Source organism: Equus caballus, chromosome 19, assembly GCF_041296265.1.
Source record: "Equus caballus isolate H_3958 breed thoroughbred chromosome 19, TB-T2T, whole genome shotgun sequence".
In the NCBI taxonomy this organism is placed as follows: Eukaryota; Metazoa; Chordata; class Mammalia; order Perissodactyla; family Equidae; genus Equus; species Equus caballus.
Window position 1 is genome coordinate 56029452 of NC_091702.1, and position 26394 is coordinate 56055845.

The 26394-nt window shown below is 43.6% G+C and overlaps 3 protein-coding genes across 34 annotated transcripts in view; 1 reads left to right on the forward strand and 2 right to left on the reverse strand.

Annotated features, from left to right (window-relative positions):
• PHLDB2 (pleckstrin homology like domain family B member 2) overlaps positions 1 to 26394 on the reverse strand; it is a 222954-nt gene that overhangs the window by 193108 nt on the left and 3452 nt on the right. The gene's annotated exons all lie outside the window — the stretch shown is intronic.
• Positions 15820 to 16302, reverse strand: LOC100061551 (large ribosomal subunit protein eL21-like). The gene has a single exon (XM_070242841.1). It carries the CDS (start codon positions 16300 to 16302, stop codon positions 15820 to 15822), a length of 483 nt encoding a protein of 160 aa, XP_070098942.1.
• LOC100071582 (eukaryotic translation initiation factor 3 subunit F) lies at positions 16330 to 26132 on the forward strand. Its single transcript, XM_070242840.1, has one exon. The coding sequence runs from the start codon at positions 21272 to 21274 to the stop codon at positions 22475 to 22477; it is 1206 nt and encodes a 401-aa protein (XP_070098941.1). The 5' UTR covers positions 16330 to 21271; the 3' UTR covers positions 22478 to 26132.

The following is a 26394-nucleotide window of genomic DNA, read 5'->3' on the forward strand; positions in this document are numbered from 1 at the left end:
TCTATGACGTTCACACAACAACAAAACCACCTAACGGTGAATTTCTTAGAACGTACCCTGTCCTTAAGTGATGCGTGACTGTTTTTGGAAATAGGTTCTTTGCACACAGTCAAGTTAAGATGAGGTCATTAGGATGGACACTAATCCAATATGACTTGTGTTTTTATAAAAAGGGGAAACTTGGACACAGAGACAGACACTCAGGGAACACACCGTGTGAAGACGCAGGCAGAGATCGGGGCCATGCACTGTACGCCAAGGAACGCCAAAGCTTACCAGCAGACCACCAGAAGCCAAGGAGAGAGGCACGGAAAAGATCCTCCCTCGTAGCCCTCAGAAGGAACCGACCTGCCTGTATCATGAGCTCAAAATCCTAGCCTCCAACTGTGAAACAATAAATTTCTGCTGTTTAAGCCACCTCGTTTGTGGTATTTTGTTACAGAAGCCCTAGGACACCAACATCTTCACCTAGACACAGCATCTTCTTTCTCAAGGCCCAGGATTGCTGAGGTGCCAATCTGAGTGGGTTGAGCCAACCAGAACTGCCATCAAAAAAGGCACCACTGCACACTGGCATGTGAAGAGCCTTGGGGAGGAGGTCCTGGGCGCCATGAAGCTGTTTGGCTCCATGTCTTCTCTCACCTCCACTAAAGCTGCCCCACCAGCCTCTGCTCTGGTTACTGGATTTGCAACAATGGCTGTATTGTTCTGGGGTCACTCTTCTCTGCAGGTGATCAGATCCTTGACTAGCCCATTGGCACTAGGATTTTTCTCATTGCCAACCTTTGCTCATCTTCCGAGAGGAGTCTTACAGCATGTACTGGCAAGTTCCTGGGTTGAAAAGCCAGATTTTTACTTTTGGTTCCCAGTTCCATCTCTGTGATGTAGGAATCATGTATATGGCAAGTCACTCCTTATCTCTGAATAAGCTTTCCATTTGTGAAATGGGTACAGTAATATGAGCTCTCTCATTGTATTCCCGTAATAACAGAAGTTAAAGTATTTTAGTATTCTGTACAGCATTTTCCCAATTGTGTTTCCGTAGTCTTATAACCTGGTATTTTGCATGTGTGTGTGCGTGCCTGAGCCAAGAGAATTGTTTCCGGAAAAAAAAAATATAGCATGAAAGCCACAGATTCTCAGAGGACAGCCACTTAACATTTGCATTAAAAATAGTAACAAATAAATGTCAAACTAAATTCTCAAAGTCTTACTAATTGGTAATCTCTAAGGGAAAGGGTAGGCACACATGTACACACCCCCCAAGGAAATCAGGAGAAAAAGTAATGAGCAAAGATCTAAATACTCGCTTACGGATGATAAATGTTTCCCCCAATGGGGTTTCTACACCCCAGGGGAGCCTGGCACCTGGACAAATACATTGATGATGTAATGAGAGCCTTTCCCAGAGGAAGCACCTTCCACAGAGGGAAACCTGGGCCTCTGGATGCAGCCAATGACCTTCAGCTGTGGGGCTCTGGCCGGTCTTTCTCATTACCTCAGTCTTCCGTTTATGAATTGATGATTCTGCTCCTTTCTCTAAAATACTGTATAGGAATACTGGAAAGCAAAGTAAATTTTGTGAAATTATATGAGAGGCTAAAAAGTAAAGCAACTAAAATCAACAATAGAGTCTATGGGTTAATTTATCTTTATCTTCTAAACTGTAAGATACTGTGGCAAGCACTAGTCAAGCATATCCAACCCGGCGGGCGTGTGACTCTCTGTCCACCTAAACCATATGTGTTTCATCACTTTGCGTCCATCTGCCCAAACACTTACTGAACAAACCAGCTGAAGATCATACAGTTCAGAGATGGAACAGAGCACAGGGCGTTGGCAGAAAAACATTCTAAAGCAGCAGGTTGTAGGCAGCATTGCACATTCAGACACTAAGAGGGCAGCTACAGTTTTGTCTAGTGCATTTTTCGGCCTAGGAAACCTCAGAGATGAGACAACCCAATTCTCCAACATCCCTGCCCCCTGAGGTTGAACACGCTTAAGCATGCCATCAACACTTTAGTCCTAGGTCCTATTATTTAGGAATCTATTGATGAGACTCCAATAAAATCTTGATCTAGAGCTACAAAATGTCAGACTGGGGACAGAGAGATGGTGAAATAATTGGTTGGCAGAGGCTTGTGAGACAAAAGAGCTTGCCATTACAATCTCTGGGATGTTGGAACATGGGGAGAGGATGGTGTCTGCCAGCGCTGCTGAGCAAGGGTTCGGACCTAGGTGAAGATGTTTATCTGGACATTGGGCTGCTTCCCAGACCATGAGGCCCCAATAATTTGGACTGGCTTTCCCATCCTCCTTTTGGCTGTGGTGCTTGGTAAGGAACCTGGAAGGAACAAATTCTTCTCTCTTCCCTAGACCAGGCCACATCCAAACACACGAGGTTTCACACACAAGATTGAGGTCACTTATATACTAAACACAACTCAAGCCCACAGGATAACTGATGAGTACTGCTCTTAGGTCATAAATAAAAGTCTTGTTAAACGTGGATCTTCACTAACAGTTTCCATCTGGCAACATTCACAGCCACGTGTCTGACCAGGGGTCAGAGGGGAAAGGAGGCAGCAGTTCACTAAAGGCATTGCTTTCATTGGCCCATAATTCAAGACTCAAGGAAGCGCTCATTGGTGGCCAGAGGGCTCCTTGGGCACTTGTGGATCTCTTCTGCAGGCAAAAATAAGCGTGGGAGTGGGTCTGACGGTATGTTGCAGCATTCCAGACATGAATCAAAGTATTGTCTCTGAGGACCTCTGCACGTAGGCCCAACTAGACAATGCCAAATAAGCTGGCAAGGCAGAGCAGACTCTAGGAATGTGGGTGGATTTGGGCGAGGAGGGTACGCAGAAAGACATTTAAATCTCTGGTAGTTTATAGACCTTTATTCAGCCCGGGTCCATGAACATTGCTGTGGTGGTGACTCATGTGCTTGTGGCCAGATGACAGGGTGAGGGTGAGGGACTGGTGGCTAGCTGACGGGTGGACCTTCGGCTCTCCAGATCTCCCCCACAGTCCCTGAGTTCTTGTGGCTGATCACTTCCATTGTTTTCATTCACAGGTTAGGGCCTGGTCTAAGAGAGAAAGGGGTCCTCTTTAGCACCATAGCTCTCGCCAATTGTCCTCTTACATTTTCTTCCCCGACAAATGCACCATAATATTAGTCTGCTGTTTACATAGAATAATAACTTTACTCCAACGTGAAAAACATTTGTTACAAACTGTATATACATAGGTAAGTCAGCCAGTGAATGCAGGTTGACTCAACAGGATTTTACGTTAAAATCTTTTAGTCCTCCTCTACATACATCACTACTTCCCAGTTCTCCCCCAGGCAGAAATTCTATTTTATTCCTGCAATCTAGTTTTCAGTCAAAATCACCCAAAACTAAATGAGATAATTTCTGTGGACATTACTCAGTTTATTAACACAATTTATTTCCCTAAGCTCTTCCTAATAGGAGAAATGCACCCATTTGCCACTGTCTCCTCTTGCTTTCTTCTAATTTTCTTTTGGGCACTTCCAATCAGGATTGGCCATCTCTCTTTCTGATTCTCTTTTTCTAATTTAGCTTCCAAGCCTCACTCTTCAGCACATCCCACCAGCTCTTGCCAAATTCCACCTGCTTTCCCTATACAACCTAACTCATACACTGCTCAATCTGGAGCTTAGAAAGTCAAGCCTAAGTCATTACAAAAATGAACATCTCTACAGACAAATTTAGTAGCCATATTTAAAAAATGATATTTTGGAAAATAGCAGCTACAACTAAACATATTGCCCATTGCTGGTAAAATCAATGGGCCTCTGACAATAGTGAAGGATATAGCCGTTGAGAAGGGGCTCCATGATAGTCATAAGGATCACCATTGTTGAGATTTCTCTAAGTGTCAGGCACAGTTCTGAGCACTTCATAGGAATTATTTCATTCAATCTCACAACTAGATGTGGAAGGCACGATTATTATCCTCATTTTCAGACAAGAAAATTATGTTTTTTATGCTTCTCCAAACTAGAAAGTGGTAGAGTGATTTAAACCCTGGATTGCAGGAATTTAAAAAAACACCATCACCTTTGCTCACATAAAAATGCCTGGTTCCGATTCTGAGTTATGTCACCAGAAATCTTGGATTTGCTAGTTTGGCAGCAACAGTCTATGAGGGGCACACTTAGCAGAATGTGGAAGAATGACAGAGGTTTACAGAAGCCCTTTCACTAGCAGGAGAGGTTCAGACCAGGAGGCTCCAGGACTGCGAGCAGTTGTGCTTCACCCAAAGCTGAACACAGCTTCTTTCTGCCTGTCTGCCACCAAATCCTTTGGAGCATCAAGTCCTGGGGAAAAGAACAGCTTCATAGACCCGGAAAGGTCCCTTGACCTTTTTGTACACAAGTTCCCTGTCTCAAATCAGAGGTGACCACATTGCCTTCTACCTGACCTGAGTAGCCAGACAGGGGCTTTGAGCCAGATGCCACAGTGAGGTGACTTTCTTAGTTGACGTGAAGGTCATCCTTTGCTTTAATACACATTTTGGCTTGCTAACCCCTAAAGGATAACGATGTCTGTGCTCCTGTAGCCCCGAGAACCTAGTGAGGGCCCAGTGAGGGTTTATCAAGTAAATGAATCCCTCATCCTAGTTTATGCTAAATTGGGAAAACACTATGCTTGTCCAGGCTGGAATATTCCACATTTGCTAAGTGCTGTTAGAGCAGGTGTTAAGTTGGAGTCTTCAGCGTGTCTGTGAACCCTCTGAAATTATGTGCAAAACTTCATTATCTACATGTGGGAATTTTAGTGAAAGTCTTTAGCCATTCATCAAATTTTTAAGAAAGTTCTTGAACCAAATTCTTTAAGAATCTCTCCTTCATGGTTTACAAAGCAGTTAGGCTTTATTATTTTGTGTGATCTGTTGAACAGTGCTATGAGAAAGACATTATAATGATTCCTAATTTACAGAAGGAAAAATGTGAAAGAGAGAGAGATGACACAGGTGTTAAAAAAGCCTGGTGTTCTAACTCCAGACTTCTGTTCTTCCCATTTACAATATGTGTGTGTGTGTGTGTGCATGTGTGAGTGTTTGCAGAGGAAGAAATGACGACAATGAAATGTTAAAGTGGATTCTACATTACAGATAGGAGGTTGGCTTTTTTCCCACCTTAAGGTTAAAGAATGGGACCATGTCTTCCCACCCACCTATCCGCTTCAGTTCTCAGGGCCTGCTTCATACAAGCTGTCTGGTCTCCCGCTCAGGCCCTGATGCCTCCATGGGTTGTCCAACCCAGCGGAGTAGTTTAAGAGCCAAGAAAGACGATGCGTCACCCTTCACCTTCGTGCCTCAGCCTCTTTATCTATATAACGGAGTTGAAAACACCACTTACTCTGACCTGAATACATTCCTCTCGCCTTTCAAAGGCCGCTGAAAGCCTAAGTGATTTCTGGATCGATCATCTTTCTGGACGCTTTGTACTGCCTGACATCTGGGACTCATTTCCTCATCTGAAAGCTGAGGGCCTTAGGGCAAGATAAGTTCGTGGTTGGCTTTTAGCTCTAAAGTGCTCTATGATACTATTGTGGAAGCAGCAAGTGGGGACGGGAGAAGGGAAAGTGTAAGAGCAAAAGAACAGCCGCCTGGTTAGGGGTCCTGGAGTCATTACGTTCCCTTGTCTCCCTCCGCTGCTCTTTGGGTTCGTCCATTTTTTTCTCACTGTGACTTGAGGGCCAACATCACGACTTTCTCCCACATCTTCGGGAAACCCGTAAGTCACACAAGGCGCTTCAAACACAGGTGCTGGCAGAGCAAGCCCAGGGTGAAGGGTGCGTCTGCCCGCTTCCCCCACCCTCCTTCCGTGAGAACGAGAACACTCCTTGGAAGCCAGTGCCTGACACTATTCTTTTCCTATCGACAAAAGGCAAATCGGAACTGCACTGACATGCTCCCTGGGGCACTGGTGAGGGTTGCCCTGATGACTTGGGTAGGACTTTCAAGTCTCAGCATCGGTGACTCTGCAGTTCCTCCTCATGATTATGTCACCGGAGGCTCAGCACGTGCTCACTCAGCAAGAATAAATTAAGTCCTGGAAGACAGAGTCTGACTCACGAGACAAGTAGGGTTAGAGCCCACGTCTGAGAAAGTGGGCGTTGTTTCCCGGGCCCTGGGATCAGAGCTGTTCTGTTGCACAGTTCCAGGAGGCGCCCATTCTGTTGGACTCCCCGTTAAAGGTCCCCCTTTGGAGCACACTTTTGATACAATGTGACTCAACCAGCGCCGCCAGAATTGAGCGATGCTGCTGCCCTGCTTGTGATGCCTCAAGTACCTTCATTTCATCACACAAAATTTATATCCTCTGGGGCTTGAAATGGGAAGGTCCAGGGCGTCCTTTCCTCATAGCTCCCTTATGAAACCCGGCAACACCCCATATCAACATGCACACGCTAGGACAAAAAGTGATTGATAGAGAAGAAAGCTTAGGTTGGGGTAGGGGTGATGAGTGATCTATAAATTCAGACAGCAAACCAAGTTTCCCATGAGAGACGGGAAGATGTACCAAAGACTATGCTATTTGACCCTGCACTCACTGACGATGTATATATTTTTATAAGAATCTTAGATTTTGGAATTATTTTAGTCAGTTGTATCAAGTAGAGTGGTTGTAGTGCTTTCAGAAGTTAATGGAATCTTCGTTCATGTGACTAGTTTGCCATAAAATAACTACCATTCCCTGGCTGCTGACTAATGTCCAAGTACTTCCCGAACATTACTTCACTGGATCTTCCAAGCAACGCTATGAGCTAGGTATTATTATGTCTATTTTATAAACAGAAAACTGGATTTCAAAGAGGTCCATAACTTGCCCAAGGTCACACAACTTAAGTAGCAGTGTCAGAGGTCAAACTCAGGTCTGTCTGACTCCAAAGTCATGCCATTACCGGAGCACCAAACTGCTTTCTCTCTGTGTAGGCATGATATTTTCTTCAGCAAATACAGCCTTGACTGTTCCCTTACTTGAAGTGGGGCAGAAGTGGTAATAATAATAGCAGCACACGTGGAGTTAATTCAGTGCCAGGAACTGTCCTAGACACTTCATAATTTATTAAATAACTTACTTATGGTAAACTCTGACAGTGTAGGGTGGAGCCCCATTTATGGATGAGAGACTGAGACATGGAGAGGTTGAGAAACTGGCCCAAAGTCACACAGTCAGCTAGGAAGGGGCGGAGCCGTGAGTCAAAGTTAGACGCTTGGGCTCCAGGGCCTGTGCAGCCCCCTGCGAGGCTAGAGTAGCTGTCAGAGAGATATGTCACTCAGTGAAAACCCAGTGTACTGTTCAGACTGGTCCAGGCTCGCGTTAGACACAGTTTGTGAAAAGGCGACGCTCTCGGAGAGAAGAATGCCAGTGAGTCAATCAGTCGAACCTCTAAGTCCTTGGTTTCTGTTGCCTGCTTAGCCAACACACCCAGTTTCAGGCAAGGTCATAAGCTAAGGGCAGCTATGCTTCCCTGTCTTTTTAGGGGGTTCCTGTGGGAGTGCTGGGAATGGTGCTGTGCTGGGCGAGGGGCGCAGGGGGAGAAGAGAAGGGGCTCTCAGAATAGTATATCCTGCATCAAACGGGCAGGTAGTTTTAATTTTTGCATTTCTCCTCTCACTTCTTCATCATTGCTCTCCTTTTTCAGAAAAGTGAAATTAATTCCTTAGAATTCTTAGGAAGCAGAGGGCTTTGAATCTGCTGAGAGCACTGGGAAATGAGGCTTCTTTTTGCACATGAAGTCATATTTTAGCCCAAACCAAAAAAAAAAAAAACCTTGAGAGTCTGTGGGGATCAGAGCTGGGTATTGTGTTACAGAAATTTTCCATTTCAGACACAAACTACATTCAGCAGTATGTGGGCCAAAAAAGGCAGAGAGAGACTCCAGGAGAGCCTGAAGAAATAATACCTCCTCCTGTAATCCTGAGGAGGGCGGCCAGGGTCTCCGGGCGGGCTGCGCAGAAGGTCTGGATCAGATCACACTTGGACGTCTGGGATTAGAATCACGACAATAGCGGCAGCCCGGGGCATAACTTCAGAGAGCTCCCTAGGATGCCCTTGGGTGAAATACTTAACCTCTTCGTGCCTCAGTTCCCAATATGTGGAGATGAGACAAACCCCTCAAAATCTGAGAGTCATAAAAATGTTATACGTATGGGCTATGTCATAATGGTATGATAATGCTAGTTATATCATTATTAAATAATACCTACAGCTAGCATTTCCGGAAGCCCTATTATGCATGAGCCATTGTGTTAAAGCTTTCTAAACACGATCACATTTAATCCTAACAACCAATGAGATCAGTGGTATTACTTTTCTGGTTCTAGAGGCGAGGAAACTGCAATTTAGAAAAGCAAAGTGACTGACTCCAACTGGTTCCTAACCTTGAGTGATGGACTTGGGTCTCAAATCCCGGTCTAGCCTGGCACCCAGAACTGATACCTTATTCTGCATCCCCAAGGACAGGGCAGCCTTGGCCCACACAGCTCTGGTCCTGAGCTGAATCTGGTGAACAGGAGAGGCGACAACACTTGTTTGAAGGTCTGTTCCTTTGACCCCTCATCCTGTCTTTTAGCAGTGTCCCTTTCAGGTTGACACGCAAGCACGTATTTTTAAGAAATGCTGGGCTGGTCTTCTAGGTAAGTAAACTGTCCCTTGGGCTTAATTCTGAAACTGCTATTGCTAGAGCAGTGGTTCTTATAGTTCGGTATCCTGGACCAGCAGCATCAACACCACCAGGAAACTTGCGAGAAATGCAGATTTTCTAGCTCCACCCAGATCTACTGAATGAGGAACTCTGAGAATGGGGCAATCCGTGTTTTGACAAGCCCTCAGCTGATTCTGATGCAGCTCAAGTTTGAGAACCACCGGCCTCTGGGGTAGATAAAGGAGAGAGTTAAATCAGGAATAGAGGTCTGGGATTCTTAACAGCTGCTAGTGACTCATTCTCCCCAGTCATTCCCTTCTGGGTTTCTGTCCTTTTTAGGATGAAGGATTTGCTCGCATCCCATCTTGTGTGATAAATTTCATCAACAGTGTACGTTCCTTTCTGAATTGATGCTCATGAGGAGACTGAGCTTTCTCCACTCCTGTGTGGATGCATAGCCCACTTCTGTTTTTGGAACCACTTGCCCATTTCCTAAACTGGGTGATTAGCTCCAAGTTACCCTTCATGCCAGAAGAGAAAAATAAGGTTTAATAAAACTGTGGTTCTAGGTTGAACTAAACAATTGCAGAATTGGGGTGAGCTCTCTGAATGTGCTTGGTTTTAAAGGTTCTGAACCATGCTATGCATGGACAAGCAGCACCCTGTCCCCCCTCTCCTCCCCACCCTGCCTAAAATTTATGACAGAGGGTGAAGCAACTAAAGCTGAAAATGGGGAAAATCACTACTTCAGTTTGTAATGGAAGCTCTGAGTCAAGCTTCGCCTGCCTCCAGGCCCATCGATCCTGCATCTCTCTCAGGGAAAACTAAAACCGAATGCATGTTGCACAAACAAGAAAATGGAGAAAGTTTTCTTCCCTCCAGTTCCTTCTCCAGAGACCAGTGCAAAATGGGTCGCCAGTCCAACACAAATCTGCCTTTTAATAACCGTGTAAACATAACTTTCAATAAAAATTACTCCAAGTTCACTGCTTCGTTACAAAAGCCTTTCTTGTTATCTGAGATGCTGCTTTTCCTAATTGAAAAATAGTGGGAAATTTTATTCAGTTTTGCCAGAAAATGTAAACCGTGCTTGTCAGTGCAACCCATATTTAGCATCTTTGGGGTAGAAGGACATTTTCTTTTATCTCAACAAACATTCACTAACATTAAGTTCTGGTTTGAGGGGTCTCTTGAGTTCATCTTACATCTCCAAATAAGGTAAAATAAGAATTTAAAAAATGTAAACGTGGTTTCTGTTGCCAGGAACTGTTTTTGAGTTTCAAAAGAGTTTTGCTCAGCACTTCTTCTTGTTATCTGGTCTCACTCTAATTCACTGCACATGGACTGGAAGACAGTAAACCCTGAGCATGGGTTAGCAACACGAAAATGAAGGCAAGATGTGTTACGAGTATCAACCCTGAGCTAGTGGAAGTGGAGGCCGCCAGCAGGCCTTTCCTGAGCTGCTTCTGCAGGAGTGCTGTGGCTACAGCCTAAATCCAATAAAGGAGCATGGAGAAAGCCGGACTTCACGTGGCCTCCAACTGGACAGATACTCCAAGTTCTCCGCCCCCTAAAGACTCTTGTCTTACAAATTGCATGTTGTTGCCATTATGAGCCAATGATAAATGTTTCCTCTCAACATAACATTTTGAGTAAAAGCTTTGCAGAGAGATAAACCCAAGTCCAAAATCTGGCTTTATGTCTTACTAGCTGTATGCCCTTGGACAAGTTACTTAAACTTTCTGAGACCTATTTCCTCACCTATAAATTGGGGAGAAAAATGATCACCTAACATGGTTGCTATGAAGACTAGTTTGGGCAATGTCCAGTGTTGGCATTTAGTATGTGTTATTTTTTTTGCCATCTTAAACTCAGTTGGTGCAAAGAGTAAACGTACATGCTGAAACAAATATTCGCTCCTGCCTATATATATTACATATATTGGGAAACATATATGTAAAATTACATTTTTATTCTGAAGATGGCCGTGGCCTTACATTGATAAAACTCGTTAACAAAGTACAGCTCGCCGCATCTGCCTCTCCCATGTCTAGTAGATTGTAAAACCACTTTCATGGTTTCATGGTGGCTGTGGACCACGCTCCTCCCATGGATCCAATCTTATGAAAAATGTCAAGCCGTGGATTCTTCAAGCTATACCCACAGCAAAAAATACATTTGGAATATTTGGTTAGAAAAGAATTTAATGGCAACTTGGTGTTTCCAGTAAACTCTGAGTGTGGCATTTAAAATATATGTACTCAAAAAGTCAAGAAATCAACAATGTCAAAACATTATTGTTTCTAGTTGTTTTGTCAATCAACTCTTTATTAAGATGCTTCACAAATTCAGTGCTAAAAAGGTGGGGAGTCTGTGAGAAAAGACGATGGTAGAACTTGAGAATGTATTAGGATATGGGTTCAGAAATTTCTTTTGTAAAAAAGATGCACATAGATACATGCACACTGAAATTTAGAAGCTCCCACTGACTGGAGGAATGCAAGAGAACCAGAGGATGGATGGCGGGGGCTGGGAGGGGCACATTAGGTCATCCACCCCCACCCCCTCCCCCAGTGAGATTATCCCCCATGTGGTAGTTTATGTTTCTGTGGTTTGCAGAGGGCTTGGGCTAGTTTTAAGTAATTTTCTTCAAGGTCCTCTAAGCCAGTTTAAAATGATTTTGTGAACTAATCATTCTATCACATGCTTTAGCAAAATCTTCCACAATCTAATAAGCATCTGGATATGTTCTCTGAGAGGCAGCTTTTACAGTCTCCTTTTCTTAAATTTCAACTTTCTACCTCAAATCTCTTTACCTCCTTGGTGTTTAAATTTTTCCCAGGCACTGAGCATTTGACTCAGTCTTGCTCCATAATCCACCAGAGACTCTTTAAGATTCATGATCTGTGTCTCCAGCGAGAGGGTTTTACAAAATGAATTGAACATAAGGTGGTAATAAATAGGTCATCAAATGCTCGGGGGTTCCAGCTTGCCTTGTTCTTTGTTTTTAATTCAGTCCATACAAGGTATCTTTTGAGGGTCCATTACCTGAAAGACACTGGGCCGCAGCTCTTCGCATGAGTTTCTCTCTCTGCTCTGCCCTGGGATGATTAATATTGTCTTACACACACACCCTCACACTCGCGTAAACATCTTTGTCTCCATCTGCGTTTTTTTTTTTACAGTTAATACTTGTTTAATGTTTTATTTTCTGAAATTACAAGGTTGATTAAGAATAGTTTTCCCCAAACTTCCCATTAAAAATAATCACGTGGGCATTTAAAAGAAATACAGTTTTTTAGACCTTCTACGCCAATTTAAAATTGTTTAAATATAGATAAGAAAAGGCCTATATGTTCCCGGGCATATATGATTCAACCGGACTGAGGAAGGGATCGGACGTTTTGTTTTTAGGAGGTTTTCCGTATGATCCTTCTCAAGAGATAAGTTTAGGAAGCACTGGAGTAGGAGATGATCCCCTGGTCACTTCCAACTTTAACACATGACGCTCCAGACGATCTTGGTGGCTTTCTCAGAGGTCTGAATTGATAAATCACATCCAGCCTCTTAACCTCTGGCCCTGACGTGTGCCTGCCTCCTGAATCTCCATCGCAGCTCTCTCTATTATTCAGCAGGTCGTCATGCATTAACTTGCAGAATTTCTTCAACGCCTCAAACTTTTATTTAAACTTTTAATTTTACTTAACGTTTTGAATTTTTTCTTCGCTCCTACTGAGACACGGAGACTCCTCGAGAGGAGGGGCAACGTTTTTGATATTTCTTTTTAATTCTTCCTTTGTGTTCGCACAGTGCTTTACATTCAAATGAATGAGATTTTATTTCTAATTTCATTTTCCCTTTAAATAATATTATTTTGCTGCATGGGTAAAGAATATATCATTTCATTCCATATATCAGGAGGCGTACGATTTAAGACCCCTAGTTTTATCCTAGCTGGTGCAGCTGTTAAATACTCATATAACTGCCTAATCCTTTATGAAAACTTACTCGGACAGCTGCCTTGATAATATGCAGTTTCAGTAACAGCCTCTGTTGAGGAAAATAATATCCCATTGTAGTAAGTCTCACAGATTAATGATGTTTCTCTGCAAAGAAATGTCTAATGGACAGGAGTTCTCTAAAGTGGGAATCCAGCTATGTGCTAAAAAAAAGTCACCCTTAATTTCTACCATGAGATGGGAGTGTATTCTTTGGCGTTAGCGACTGTTGGTATCTTTGTTGTACTAATGGTTTAATTAGACTGTTTCAATGTAGTGGAGCAGCTCTTGAAAGCACTTTGAACAACGATACTATTGTGAAAGAAAAACAGCTCTTTCATTGAGCCATTAAAATTATAGGGTGGGGGGGAAATGGAAAAATACCCCTGGCAGCATATTTTTTCATTCAGCTGTGACTTCTCCAGCCTGATCACCAGAAAGCCTCAAGGTTTAGCCAGCAGTTCTATCTGGATTCTTGTAAAATTAACGTAGGTTGACAAACTAATTAACACCGCCCCCTCCCCCCCCGCCCCCCCCGCAGGAAGTTGTAAATGTCAGGGAGACTAAAACAAACATGGGAAATGTGTTGTAATAGGGCAGTGTACAATTGAATCCAATAAAACATAAAAATCTTGCTTACAAATATCATTTAGTGCAAAGAGTATCAACCAACAGTTGATATTATTTTTTTATAGGTACCTACGTCATCTTTCACACACCGCTAAAACGGATGTCTTTGTTTCCCGACAGATCTTTTTTTTACCAGAATTTACCAGACATCTGTTTGGTTCTCGAGTTAAGTAGTTGAGTGGTTTTGCACTATCACAGTTTAAAATCTCTTTCAAGAATTCATGAAATAAGCATCTTACATTGCTGTTGGTTAATTACGTTAGAACATTCCGTCTCCTTGAACTTATCCTCAAAATGGATTTATTTTTCGAATGAAAAAGTCTCACAGGTAATCTGAAACTTACGTCCCAATAGAATTTAACAGAAAAGACTCCTCAGCCTTGTCCAAGTTTATTTAGAAGTTCAAATAAAAACACTCTAAAATTTTAAATGAGAAAATGAGAAACACGTTTAAAGTCTGACTTTGAAAGAAGTAGGAAATATATATTATGTAAATGTAATTAATCTAACAAGTATTCTCATTTGCAAACTGCTCAATTTAACAAGAAAAATGAAGTGACTATAAAGAGGGAGAGGAGTCTGCTGTTCTGGTGGGGCCTCACAAGGTCACCAAGTGAAATAGACTTGCGTCATTTTTGCCTGCCCTGCCTTCCTATGTTGGGGAAGCTCAATAAGGGGACCAAAGTCCAAAGGGCCAGATGTTTCCTTCCTCAGCTCCTAGGCCACTCAGGCCACCAGCGACATTTGCCTGAGATTTTGAGCCTTCGCTGAGGAATGCAAATGTCCAGGGGGCCTTTAGAGATTAAGGTTGGAGCCACTGAGGGAGGGTAGAGTCCAGGTATGGTCCTTGGAACAGTAGCTGGTGTGTGTGGTGACAATACCAATGGCAGCATCTTAAACAGACTGTCCTGGGTGCCATCTGGGCTCTGTTTTGCCCCAGGTGTTTTCTTCCTGTGCTTCTGTCCAGCCTTCTCAGCCACTCTGTGAACTATCTGACATCCTTCCGATCAGTTCCTTTTCTGCTTAAAGCTCCAGAGTCAGTGTCTGTTTGTGGAACCAACAACCTGACTACAACACCAAGGTTTAAATCTAGCTCTTTTGGACCAGAATCTCCAGTGTGTCCATGCGCCCGCAGGTGATTAGGCCCTGGGGGCAGCGTATCTCACAAGAGGTTAGTGTCACTGATGTTATTTAACTAAACTCTTCCTCACTCCAAATAAGACTTGAGATTACACAGAAAGACATAATCCAACAAGATTAAAAAAAAAGAGAGGGAAATAGGAGAAAGTGAATATAAAGGTACTGGTGCATGAGTCAGATTGCCAAAGCTATTACTGTGGAATGAGAAATGGAACTTGCAGGCAAATGAGAAGAGTCAGCTCAACTGGTCCTCACCTTCTCTTCCCTGGGAAGCCAAAACAGTCAGAGGCTTCCATGGGGAGGATGATGCATATGGAGTCTGAGCAAGGGAAACCGGGCTCCCTTCTGGGGTGGGTCACCAAGTAATAGCCCCTGGGCTCCTCCGCCCTCGCTTTGCCACAGCTGATGAGCTCCAGCTTCTGGCTCTGCGGTGCCCTTTAAGTCTCTTCTTTCAAAATGTAAATATATTTGGAAGAGAGACGACATTAAGTCATTTACTTTAGCAAAGTGTTTGCCCAACTTCAGTTATTCATGTATAATCTTCACGATTTTGCCATATTCATGAACTATCTGTCTTATTATATTGCTTTTTTTATACCTAAATACCTCCAATACCTTTGTTCTAAATAATATGCATGAATGTGAAAGTTTGCTATGCTATGTACTTTTTAATACTCATGGAAATAAACCCATATATTAAAATGATTATAGATCATCATCTTGCATTCTGCAGAAAGTTTATCAAGTGAACTAGGATTTTATCCTTGTTTAAAAAAATCATTCGAAGAAGTTAAGGTTTTGGAGTCCTTACCTACCAGAAAATGTCCGTATTTTGCTCTAAGATTTGAGTTAGTCTGGCTGAATATACAACTCTAGGTTGAAGTCATGTGCTCTCTGATCTCTAAAGGCATTTCCCAACATCTTCTAACATCCTACAGTGATGCTGCTGAGAAGTCAGAAGGCAGTGTAATTTATATTCCTTGTAGGTTACTTTTTTTCCTCTCTGAAAGTTCTTATGTTCTCCTAATGTTTGACATTCTAAAACATTATAAGATTGCCTAGTTGTTTGTTTTCCTTTTTAATTGATTTCGTTGGACATGAGCCCTTTTATTATAAGCATTGTGACTTTTGAGTGCTAAGATTCTTTTTGATAATTTCTCCCCTTCAATTTGCTGCGCTATTTCTGAGACACCTGTAAATTAGAAGTGGGACTTCCTAAATGAGCTCTCAGTGTTTGGAGCCTATATCAGTCAGAGTTTTGTCAGGAAAACAAGAGCCATTCTGTGTGTTCCCAGTAGAAAGTGTTTTTTTGTTTTTGTTTTTGTTTTTTTACAGCGCAGAGGTCTTTTATTTTCTTTCGCCTATCATGCCATGAATTCATAGGGAATGGGTTCCAGCAGCTCAGGCTCCTTTCCATTGGTTCTCACAAAGTGTGCTTCTCTGGGTGGAGCAGGCTGGCGCTTCAGTTGAACCCAAGTACCCTTCTCTTTGGCTTCCTTCTTTTTCTGATCATTTTCCTTCACACGTTTCAGGAAGCTATCCCGGCTCTTAGAGTGCTTAATATGCTCAATACGTACATTAATTCTTTTGGCAAGAATCTTGCCCTTTACTTGTTTGTTTACAACAATGCCAACAGCATGCTGGGTAACATTGTAGACTCTTCCAGTTTTGCCATGGTAACATTTGTGGGGCATTCCTTTTTGAACAGTGCCCATTCCCTTGATGTCTACAATATCACCTTTCTTGTAGATTCGCATGTATGTGGCCAAAGGAACAACTCCATGTTTTCTAAACAGCCTAGAGAACATATAGCGGGTGCCTCTCCTCTTTCCCTTTGTGTTGGTCATTTTGGCGAATTACTGGAAGATGGCGGCGCCGGCCAAAAAGAAGTAGAAAGTGTTTTAATACAAGAATAAGCAGTGGAAGGGCTCGAGGAATGAAAGCTTCTTGAACTGTCACTCACGAGTTCCGTCTGCCATCCCAATGTGCATGGTTCTCTAGATGGGCACCTGGAAGCTGCTTCAGACCTCACATGCACCTTCTGCCTGTACGTCTGCCTGCAACAGTCTTGGTGATTCTGGAGAATAATGGCTTCTCTTCTGCCTTCCAAATCACAGATGCCCACTCCAGGCTCTAACCTGAACCATGTGGGAGGGCACTCTGGGAAATGTAGTTCCTGTTTCTTTGTGATGCACAGAAGTCCTCAGTAGGGGTAGCAGAGATGCCAAGGTGACAGAGACAATCCAGCACAGAGCCGCATTGGCTGTGTGCATGCCCTAAAACCACCACATACGAGCCATGTGGCCTGGGCCAAATTTCTTAGTTTCTTAATGCCTTAATCTCTCCAACTGTAAAGAGGTAATAGTATTACTAGCTACATCACAGGTTTGCTGGGAGACTGATGGAAATCATGCATGTAATGGATGTATTCAAGTGCTTTTAGTATATGCTGACTACTCTAATTTTTATTATTACTATTTAATTATCTTTTTTTATTACTTTTCTACCAATATCCTATTCTTTCTTTTTTTGAGGAAGATTAGCCCTGTGCTAACATCCACCACTAATCCTCCTCTTTTTGCTGAGGAAGATTGGCCTGGAGCTAACATCCGTGCCCATCTTTCTCTACTTTATATGTGGGACACCTGCCACAGCATGGCTTGACAGAAGTACATAGGTCCACGCCTGGGATCCAAACCGGCAAACCCTGGCCTGCCAAAGCGGGGCGCACAAAGTTAACTGCTATGCCACCGGCCAGCCCCAGTTTTGCTCTAAATTTTGAAAAGTTTCTTCATTATTTTCTAGTCTATCGATGTTTTTATGACAAGAATAATTTTAATCACTAAGAGAACTTTTTTTATTCTGACTGTTCTTTTTTAATAGTGTGTTCTTCTCTGTCATAAGTTTATTCTTTTTTTAAAAAAAAATACTTTTATTTTGATAAGGTCTTGGGAAGATCAAGAGGCAAAGTCTTGGGTCTAGTTTGCCATTTTGCACAGAAGCTGACAGTATTGAACCAACAGTCAGCAACTCTGCCTTCGTTGTGAGTCAGGCAGTGTGCTAAGAACTCTGCTTTCACCCTCCCAGCTAATCCACCCCAATCTTAAGACGTAGGTACTAGTTTTCTCCCCATTTTCAAAGATGAGATAACTGAAGCTCAGGGAGGTTAAGTGACTTGCTGAAAGTCACACAGCTAGTAACTGGCAGACCTAAAATTTAAACACAGGTCTGTTGGTGACAGAGTTCAAGCTCTGAACCACTGTTGCTAGATGGATCTCATCATTTTAAATGGCTGCATAGGATCCTCGTGTGTGTGTACATACAATCCCTCTCTGATGAACACTTATGCTGTTTTCAAAGTTTGCTGCTCTGAACAAGCCTTGCATAAATATCCATGTACTATGTGTACTATGCAAAAATTTTAATGCACTCTTCCTTTATTGTCTAAAAGTAAGTGGATTTGCGAAATTAAAAGTTACCCACATTAAAACAGTTTTATGTGGTTTGACAAACTGCCCTTAAAAAAGAGGTGGCAGCAGCCAGCCTGGTGGCAAAGTGATTGGGTTTGCACACTCTGCCTTGGTGGCCCAGGGTTCACAGGTTCAAATCCTGGGCATGGACATACACACTGCTCATCAAGCCATGCTGTGGCAGTGACCCACATACAAAATATAGAGCAAGATTGGCACGGATGTTAGCTCGGGACAAATCTTCATCACCAAAAGAAAGAAAAGAGAAAAAAAGTTTGCACCAATTCACACTTCCCTCATGGCAGTGTGTGAAAATGTCTGTTCCCTACATGCTCACCAATACCTGATGTTACCCAGTTTTTGCCAATCTCATAAAAAGGAAATATTATCTCACTGTTTAAAGTTGCTATTATTTCTTTGTTAGTGTGGCTAAACAGCTTTTCATTTGATTATAGGTCATTTACCTTTCTTCTTTTGTGAATTACCAGTTTGTTTTCTCCCCACCTTTCTGCGGGGGTGTTGCCTCTAACAGGTACAGATTTGTAAATACTCTTTAGCAATAGTAACATTTAGCTTGTTATTTATGTTGCAAATATACTTTTCCAGCTTACTGTTTCTATTTTTTACTTTTGCTTATGGTATTTGTAAAAGAAGTTTTGAGCATTTATGTAGTCAAATCTTTCCTAATTAACGTTTACATATATTCTTTCTTTCTGTGGGTGAAAGAGTGAAACCAACGTGAAAACTGGACCATTATGAGTTTGATTTATGATCTGAGTTTCTAAGAGAATCAAACAACTCAACAATCTCTTGGCCCAGCTTCAGGAAACAGGCGAACTGTTTAAGATGGTGAAAGTTTTCACTTACACACTAAATATTTACCTAAGCCAATTTAAGAAGGATTTCCAACCAGGCTAGGTTGAAAGCTAATAAGCTTGTCCTTCCGGCTGTGTCCTGCTTAAAATGAGAGGAACTAAAGGAGAGTTGGGTTTGGACGTTCGTGGAGGCTGCTGGGATGGGCACTGGAGAGGTCATTCCTGTCCTTCAACACTGAGCTTCCTAACTGGTGCCAGCTGCTGACGTCAGAGGCCCTCACTCCTGTTTCTCCAGTGTTTTGTTCTTTGTTCTTCATTTATGTTTAAAGTTGCTCCCAGAATAAATTGAAACTCAAGTCATAACTGAGTAGAGATTTATAACAAGACTGTTCACCAGGCAAAAGCCCTCAGGGTTTGGGAGAGCATGAGGCTGGGCTGCAGAGAATGATTCTAAATTAAGGCTCCAGGTTTAAGGGCTGCGAATTAGGCGCAGGCTCTGATTCAGGTGAAGTTCTAGTTCTTTCTCTTCTTACTTTTTAATTAGGAGGGTCTCTCTGGACCTTCCTCTTAGGCAATCAAATCTTCTTCAGCGATGCCTACCACAACTGTCTCTACTTTTGTCCTTTCTCCTCAGGATATTCAGACAAATTCCTGAAAGAAAGTAGCTTTCTCTTCAGAGTCTGAATTCTTAAAAAGGAAGGTTGCAAAACCAAATTTCCTTTTCTTCAAAACACCACTTGGATCTCAACTCCTCTGAAAATCTTCCTGAGCATCCATCTAGAACTTTTCTAGAGGGCAGTTACCACGGCCCTCCCAGCCTCACACCATGCTGCCTTGGCTCCTTCATCGGTTCATCTGCTCCATGAGATGTTGGTCTTCCTTTGAGCACAACTGTGAGCTACTCCTCTCTGTATCTATAGCACTTAGCACAGCGTCAAACATATGTTAGGCTCTCCATCAGTGTCTTCTTATTGGATCTATGTTAAAACAATGGAAAATATTTGATTCCAACCTGCTGTTATGACCTTGGCTTGGAGCAAGTGGGAATTAATAGCTTCTGATATAAATGCATGTGAAAAATAATAGTATCCCAGTTGGAGGCATATCAGATAGTGCAAAGAAGAAAAATGGTGACCCTCAGAAAATCCCCTTAGAGGAACAGCCAAAGATTAAGCATAACCAGCCACGGCCAGAGTGCATGTCTGCAGACTCGGAGAAAAAAATATGTTTGGAGAGTGGGCACAGTGCATGATGTAACCAAATAGTGCTCAGGCCGCTGTAGCCAGTGATCACTTTACTCGAGTTTCATTGGCTAATCTTACTTATAAGATCGTGTAAAATAAGATGGTAATGGGATATAAAATTTAGCCTGCCAAGAGTTACTTGAAGACATCTGAAGTTCAGTATAATTAACTGACCCTGAGATTCATTTAAACGTCTCAAAAGAATTTTTTACATGCCAAAGGTTCTTGTAACTTGCCTTTTCTAAAAATGATCGAAATATGTTGTAGCAATTTTAGAGAAAGCGGTATGCTATCAATAGAAGTATTTAAGGCCGGGGAGTTGGACAGACATTTGCTAATTAATTCCAGAAATTAAATGAGTATATAGATTTTGTATAACCCACACCCAGGAATAGTCTAGACAAGAGATTTTTCTTTTTACAAAATTGATCAAATACCTTTCTCATAATAAAATTCTTTGCATGCATTGTACACACACACACACACCCCTTGTAAATTATTTTAGTTCCACCATGATTACAGCAGAACCCTTGGTGCCACCAAATGCCTGAAAATTTATGGCGTGAAAGTCTCCTGTGTTCAAAATGCTGCCTCTTCCCTTTCAGCCTAGTAGACAGTGAAAAATGGGATTGTCAGGAACAGTCCCTACATCTTCTGGAAAGCTCTACTGGATCCACCCCTCCTCACTTTCATTATCCGGCAGACTCTCAGCACAGAGGGGTTACTGTGGACTCCACCTCCCTTGGCCTTCAGAAGGCAGAGTGAGGACTGTGGTGGGTGCATGTGCCGCCAGATAGTGTTTTAAAAGTAGGAAAACTGGGTTCCATGTTGCCTCATGCTCTGAAACGCTGTTTCTCCTGGTAGAAAACTGGCGGGGCTGGAGAATCCAGTCCAACGTTAGGAATTCAGTTCAATTCAAGAAGTGAGGGTGTGCTCATGCACCCTGCAGAAAACGCTGTGAAGGTGCCAACCGGTGCTTGTTCACCTGGCCATTAGCGTTAGAGAATGTATGAGACTGTCCCATAGTTCAGCACCTTGCTTGCTTGGTTTTTATTTTACTCAGTGGAAGCACATTGAGGTCTGTATCTGAGCTGAGTTTGACACGGACAATGGTTGTTGGAATCATGGGCCTGTGGTTCTCCAGCTTCATTCCAAGGTAGGACATGGTTGAACCATAAGCCAATCCTCTTCCTCTCCTGCCTTAACTAAGTTTGTATGGTGGTCACCCCAGGGGTGACTTGTTCTGGTTGTTTGTTTTGTGGTTTCTAAAAAGTGAGTGTAGCCAACATGGTTGAGGCGGTGTCAGTTAAGCATGATTTATCGTGTTACCCATCCCTCTCCCCAATAGACTACCTAAGAAGAAGTCAACTAGGTATTAGGAATAGAGTCAAAACTGCAAAGTGCAGCTCTCTCGACAAGATGGCCACACCGACGGTACCGGCGAGTGCTCCTCCTGCAGCTCCAGCCCCAGCCCCAGCCTCACCCACAGCTCCGGCCCCAGGCTCAGCGCCGGCTGCAGCGCCGGTTCTGGTCCCGACGGCGGCTCCAGCCTCATCCTCAGACCCGGCGGCAGCGGCGACTGCGACCGCGGCTCCCGGCCAGCCCCCGACCTCGGCGCCAGCCCCAGCGCAGACCCCGGCACAGTCTCTGCCGGGTCCTGCTCTCCCGGGCCACTTCCCCGGCGGCCGCGTGGTCCGCCTGCACCTGGTCATTTTGGCCTCCATCGTGGACAGCTACGAGCGACGCAACGAGGGCGCTGCCCACGTTATCGGGACCCTGCTGGGAACCGTTGACAAGCACTCTGTGGAAGTCACCAATTGCTTTTCAGTGCCACACAACGAGTCAGAAGATGAGGTGGCTGTTGACATGGAATTTGCTAAGAACATGTATGAATTGCACAAGAAGGTCTCTCCAAATGAGCTCATCCAGGGCTGGTACGCTACAGGCCATGACATCACAGAGCACTCTGTGCTGATCCATGAGTACTACAGCCGGGAAGCCCCCAACCTCATTCACCTCACTGTGGACACGAGCCTCCAGAACGGCCGCATGAGCGTCAAGGCCTATGTCAGCACTTTAATGGGTGTCTCTGGGAGGACCATGGGGGTGATGTTCACACCTCTGACAGTGAAATATGCATATTATGACACAGAACGCATCAGAGTTGACCTGATCATGAAGACCCGTTTTAGCCCCAACCGGGTGATCGGACTCTTAAGTGACCTGCGGCAAGTAGGAGGGGTGCTGGCTCGCATCGAGGATGCCCTAAGCACAGTGTTGCAGTACGCAGAGGATGTACTGTCTGGAAAGGTGTCAGCTGACAATACAGTGGGCTGCTTCTTGATGAGTCTGGTTAACCAAGTACCCAAGATAGTTCCTGATGACTTCGAGACCATGCTCAACAGCAACATCAATGACCTGCTGATGGTGACCTACTTGGCCAATCTCACACAGTCACAAATTGCCCTCAATGAGAAACTCGTAAACCTGTGAATGGGCCCCAATCCTAGGACTCAGAATGGAGTGAAATAGCTGGTTTCTTTGTGGCTTGAGTCACATTGAGTCAGTCAACTGCTTGTGAGTCTAAATAAACATAGCCTACCTTTTGTAAATGAAAAAAAAAAACTGAGAAGTGCAAAAACTCAGGGAGATTTCTATTGAGTACCACAGAGAGACACTTGAGGACCCTGCCAGGAAACCAGTGTATTCTTGCTGAATTCATGGCATTGCCCCGTCACCCAAAAAATACCAGATATCCCTTGGTGATAATAAGTAATGTTGTCTTTCCCGCTCTCATCTTTAAAAAGGGACAAAATGGGCAGCAAAGCAATGCAGTCTCTGAATGGTGCTGAGACATAAGACCATTGATGCCCAATTTCTTTCAGGGCTTTACTTGTTGGACCAGAGGTTCTTTCCATTATTTGTGAGTGGCTCTTCAGGGCCTTAGAGCTCCCTGGGCATGGGTCTGGGGTGACGAGTAAGTGTGTGAATGAAGGGCCATGCACACTTCACCAGATCTCTCAGTCATGCCTCAGAGCTTCGTGCAATTAGTGGTTCCTTTGAACAGTACCACCCGGGGCTGCTTTCTCTCATACAATGTCACAGTAAGCAAGCATTATTCTGTCCTTTTTATGGGAGAAGTAGAGCAGAGAGGAGTGAAATAACCATAGAGGTGAAAAATAAAAACTATCAAAGCTTGGAATGGAATGTCATAATTCTGTCAATCACCCTGATGACCACTCATTTCTGCAGAAAATTAGAAGGAAATCAGAGTCTCTCCAAAGAAAACTGCCCTTTCAGTTCGGGGCCTCGGGGAAGAGCTTTGATGCATCCTTCTTCCTTCTTGTGCCTTCTCTTCATCACACATAGCCTTTCATGAGGCTTACAAGAAGGGACATGAGCACAGGCACCCAGTTCGCAATAACCCGGGTGAGCAACCCTGGGCAGGGCTGCTGAGGCAGGGTGGGGCCGAGGACAGGGATGCTCGCAGGATCCAAAGCAAACTTAAAGCTCCGCTGCAGCCTTTGACCATTGTTTTGTGAACTTCAGAGGAGGCACGGATCTGTCCCTCACTCTTCCGCCTTTTGCTTATGATGTCACCCCTCCCCCTGCAAACAGACACAGTTCCCTCTGACTCGTGGCTATGTTCGGTAACCTCGGGCAAGTCACGTCACCTCTAAGGGCCTCTGTTTATTTATAGAGGGATGATAGTAGTCATGCCTGCCTGCTGGCTGGAGCTTGCATAAGTGACACACAGGGCGGCAAAGCTGAGTTTCGGGCCAGCATTGCAGCTGGACGAGAGAGCTCTGCATTTTCCCAGCTGAGTGGGCTTTTCTCTAGAAAATACTGCTGCCCAGCCTCTCCAGTTTATAACAATCATCTCAAAATTACATTCCGGAGATCTCTTTAGCAGTTTTGTATTCCCCCCAGTGCATAAGAGACAGGAATGATGGCTCCAGAGTGAAAAACCCTTTCTGTGTTTACTTTTTTAAAGAACTTTCTGATCTTAATTTTTCCGGTTTTTCAGAGAAAAATCGAAACCGAGTCACCACCAAGAAGTTTAAAAGTTGGCACCAACCCACAGAATGACACACTGGTGGCCTCAGGACGAGGACCCTATGCTGGACCGCAAGTTACAACACAACTGCATTCTGTAACAATACCTCTCATCAGGGACATTTCCATTTTGCAAAGAGAAACAAAATGAGATGTATTTTGGTAGAGAACAGTAGGTTTTGGGACGTCTACATGGATTCTTGCTTATATTCAGGATCCCATCTAGGAAGCAGAGCGAAATTCTGTGGAATCCATATGCTTGACCTTGAAGGTACATCTCTAGAACTGGGAGAATCAGAGTGAGGTACTGGTGTTCCTTGGGGCGTAGAGAAGTCTGCCACCTGTTTATTCACTGCAACATCTCTGCTTGGCCTCTGGGTTTTCTCTTCTCTTGCAACCTGCTCACGTACTAACCACAAGTTTTCAGCTGCTTACCTTGTGAAATCGAATGAGATCACCACAAAGCAGGCTCCATGGATGAAAGTCATTATTAACAAGAAATACACAACAGCTCCAGCTAAATGCACCATAAAAAGGCTAGTCTTAAATAAATCCTTGAAAACATCAGCCCAGTGATGACAAAAAAAGAATTCTGCCTAGTTAGAGTTCTCTGCAGCAAGTATTTTCATATTGTTTTGGCTTCAGAAAAAAAAATACTGGGCTTTGTGGGGGTTACCTAAGTGCACAGTGAAACGGCAAATTCAAACTATCTGAAGCCTGTCCTCCAGATACAGGGTCTTGTGTGAAAACAATCTCATTTCCATTTTTGCTTTCTGGGAACCCCTCCAAGTCACGGTGATTTGCCAGCTTTTTGTGACCTTCAGTTCCTTAACTGCTCCCAAGGGAAACTTGACCTTGGAACTGTAGAGAAGAGGGGAACCGTTTTCAAGTTGGTGTGGGGCAAGAGAAGTTCCATTCTCTCTGTTTGCTCACTGCCTGAAGCTTGTGGGTTCTCCTGTACCAAGATCTTTAGAGCCTCAGAGGTCCCAGAAAAGCGGACAAAAGGTGCGATAAAGATGCACATTAACCCAAGTAAGGACATGGACAACGAGAATGTCACATGGGATGGAGATTCAGGTGGCCAGCCTGGAGCAGTTCCCAGTGAAGCATTAAGAATAAGAAAATACTTAGTCCCCTCCTGATGCACAGTGGATGTAGGGCTCCCTCACTGCTCAGAGCATTTTAAGACTGAAATGGAATTCACGGGGCACAGGAATTCCTCCTGTAACTTTAGTTGGTTTCTACAGGGGTTGGGACTACACCCATGATGGACTCTCAACCTGTGGGAGGACTTCCTTAGTTTCCTACCACTTGGCAACTGCTCAACCCATGAGACATCCATCTGGTTATAGAGTCAACCAACAGAGGATTTGTGTGTAGCAAGAGACACCATGGGGGCTCTGTAACCCAACCCATGTACACTGTTCCCCAGGCATGCAACACATTCGAGGACAGTGGTTTCTCACCTTTCTCCTAGCAAGAATCCCTTTGATATCTTACTCTGCTCATGGGCACACGGATTTGAAAGATTTTTACTTCAAAGTAGATTTTATTAAGTAACAATTACTGTCTTCATTTCCATTACTTAATGAAAATCTAGTAAGAGTAAGAACATTACCACTCTGACCTGATAGAATCCCAGCCAAATGCAAAGCAATCGAAACGTGAGTGGGTCTCCACAGCCCAGGAACAGGCTGGGTAGTCATTTGGCATTTTCAATTTCTGAGAACAGCTTGGATGTCCCATCCCTACTATTTGCAAGCTTTAGAAATCCAGAAAGCTACTTGTGCATTAGAGAAAAAGAGCAAAGGATTTGGAGCCCCAAGACCTGTTGGACTTGTCAGCTGAGTGCTGTTGAGGACACTTGCCTTTATTGGGTCTCAGGTTTCTTATCTGAAAGGGTGTCAGCTGAACGTGATACTCCCTTACAGGGCTGTCGTGAAGACTCTATAAAACCACCCTGAGAAGTTTTGATGTATTTAGTTTTCTCAAAGACAGAAATTTGACTGCAGAAATAGACTTTAAAAACTCCTGGTATAATATATGAAAAATTTGTTTCCATGTTACATTAAAATCAAATAAACAAACAAAACAATGTTTGTGAACCAGGATAAGAAAAATTTTCTCTCACAGTTTCAGAAAGAGATCAAAATGCTGACCTGTAGGCACTCGTTAGGGTGTGTGTGTGTGTGTGTGTGAGCATGTGTGTGCACATGTGTATGTGTGCTCCTGGAGGAGAGGAAAATCACTGTGATATTGAGGTTTCTGTCTGTACAGGTTCAAGAACACCTGGGGGGTGGTGTCATAAATATATGCTCTGAGGAGCCAGGCAAATAATTTAGAAAGAACTCCTT

Bases quoted from the DNA above. Each gene is read 5' to 3' on its own strand.
- LOC100061551 (XM_070242841.1), bottom strand. From the start codon at position 16,302: ATGACCAACACAAAGGGAAAGAGGAGAGGCACCCGCTATATGTTCTCT.
- LOC100071582 (XM_070242840.1), top strand. From the start codon at position 21,272: ATGGTTGAGGCGGTGTCAGTTAAGCATGATTTATCGTGTTACCCATCC.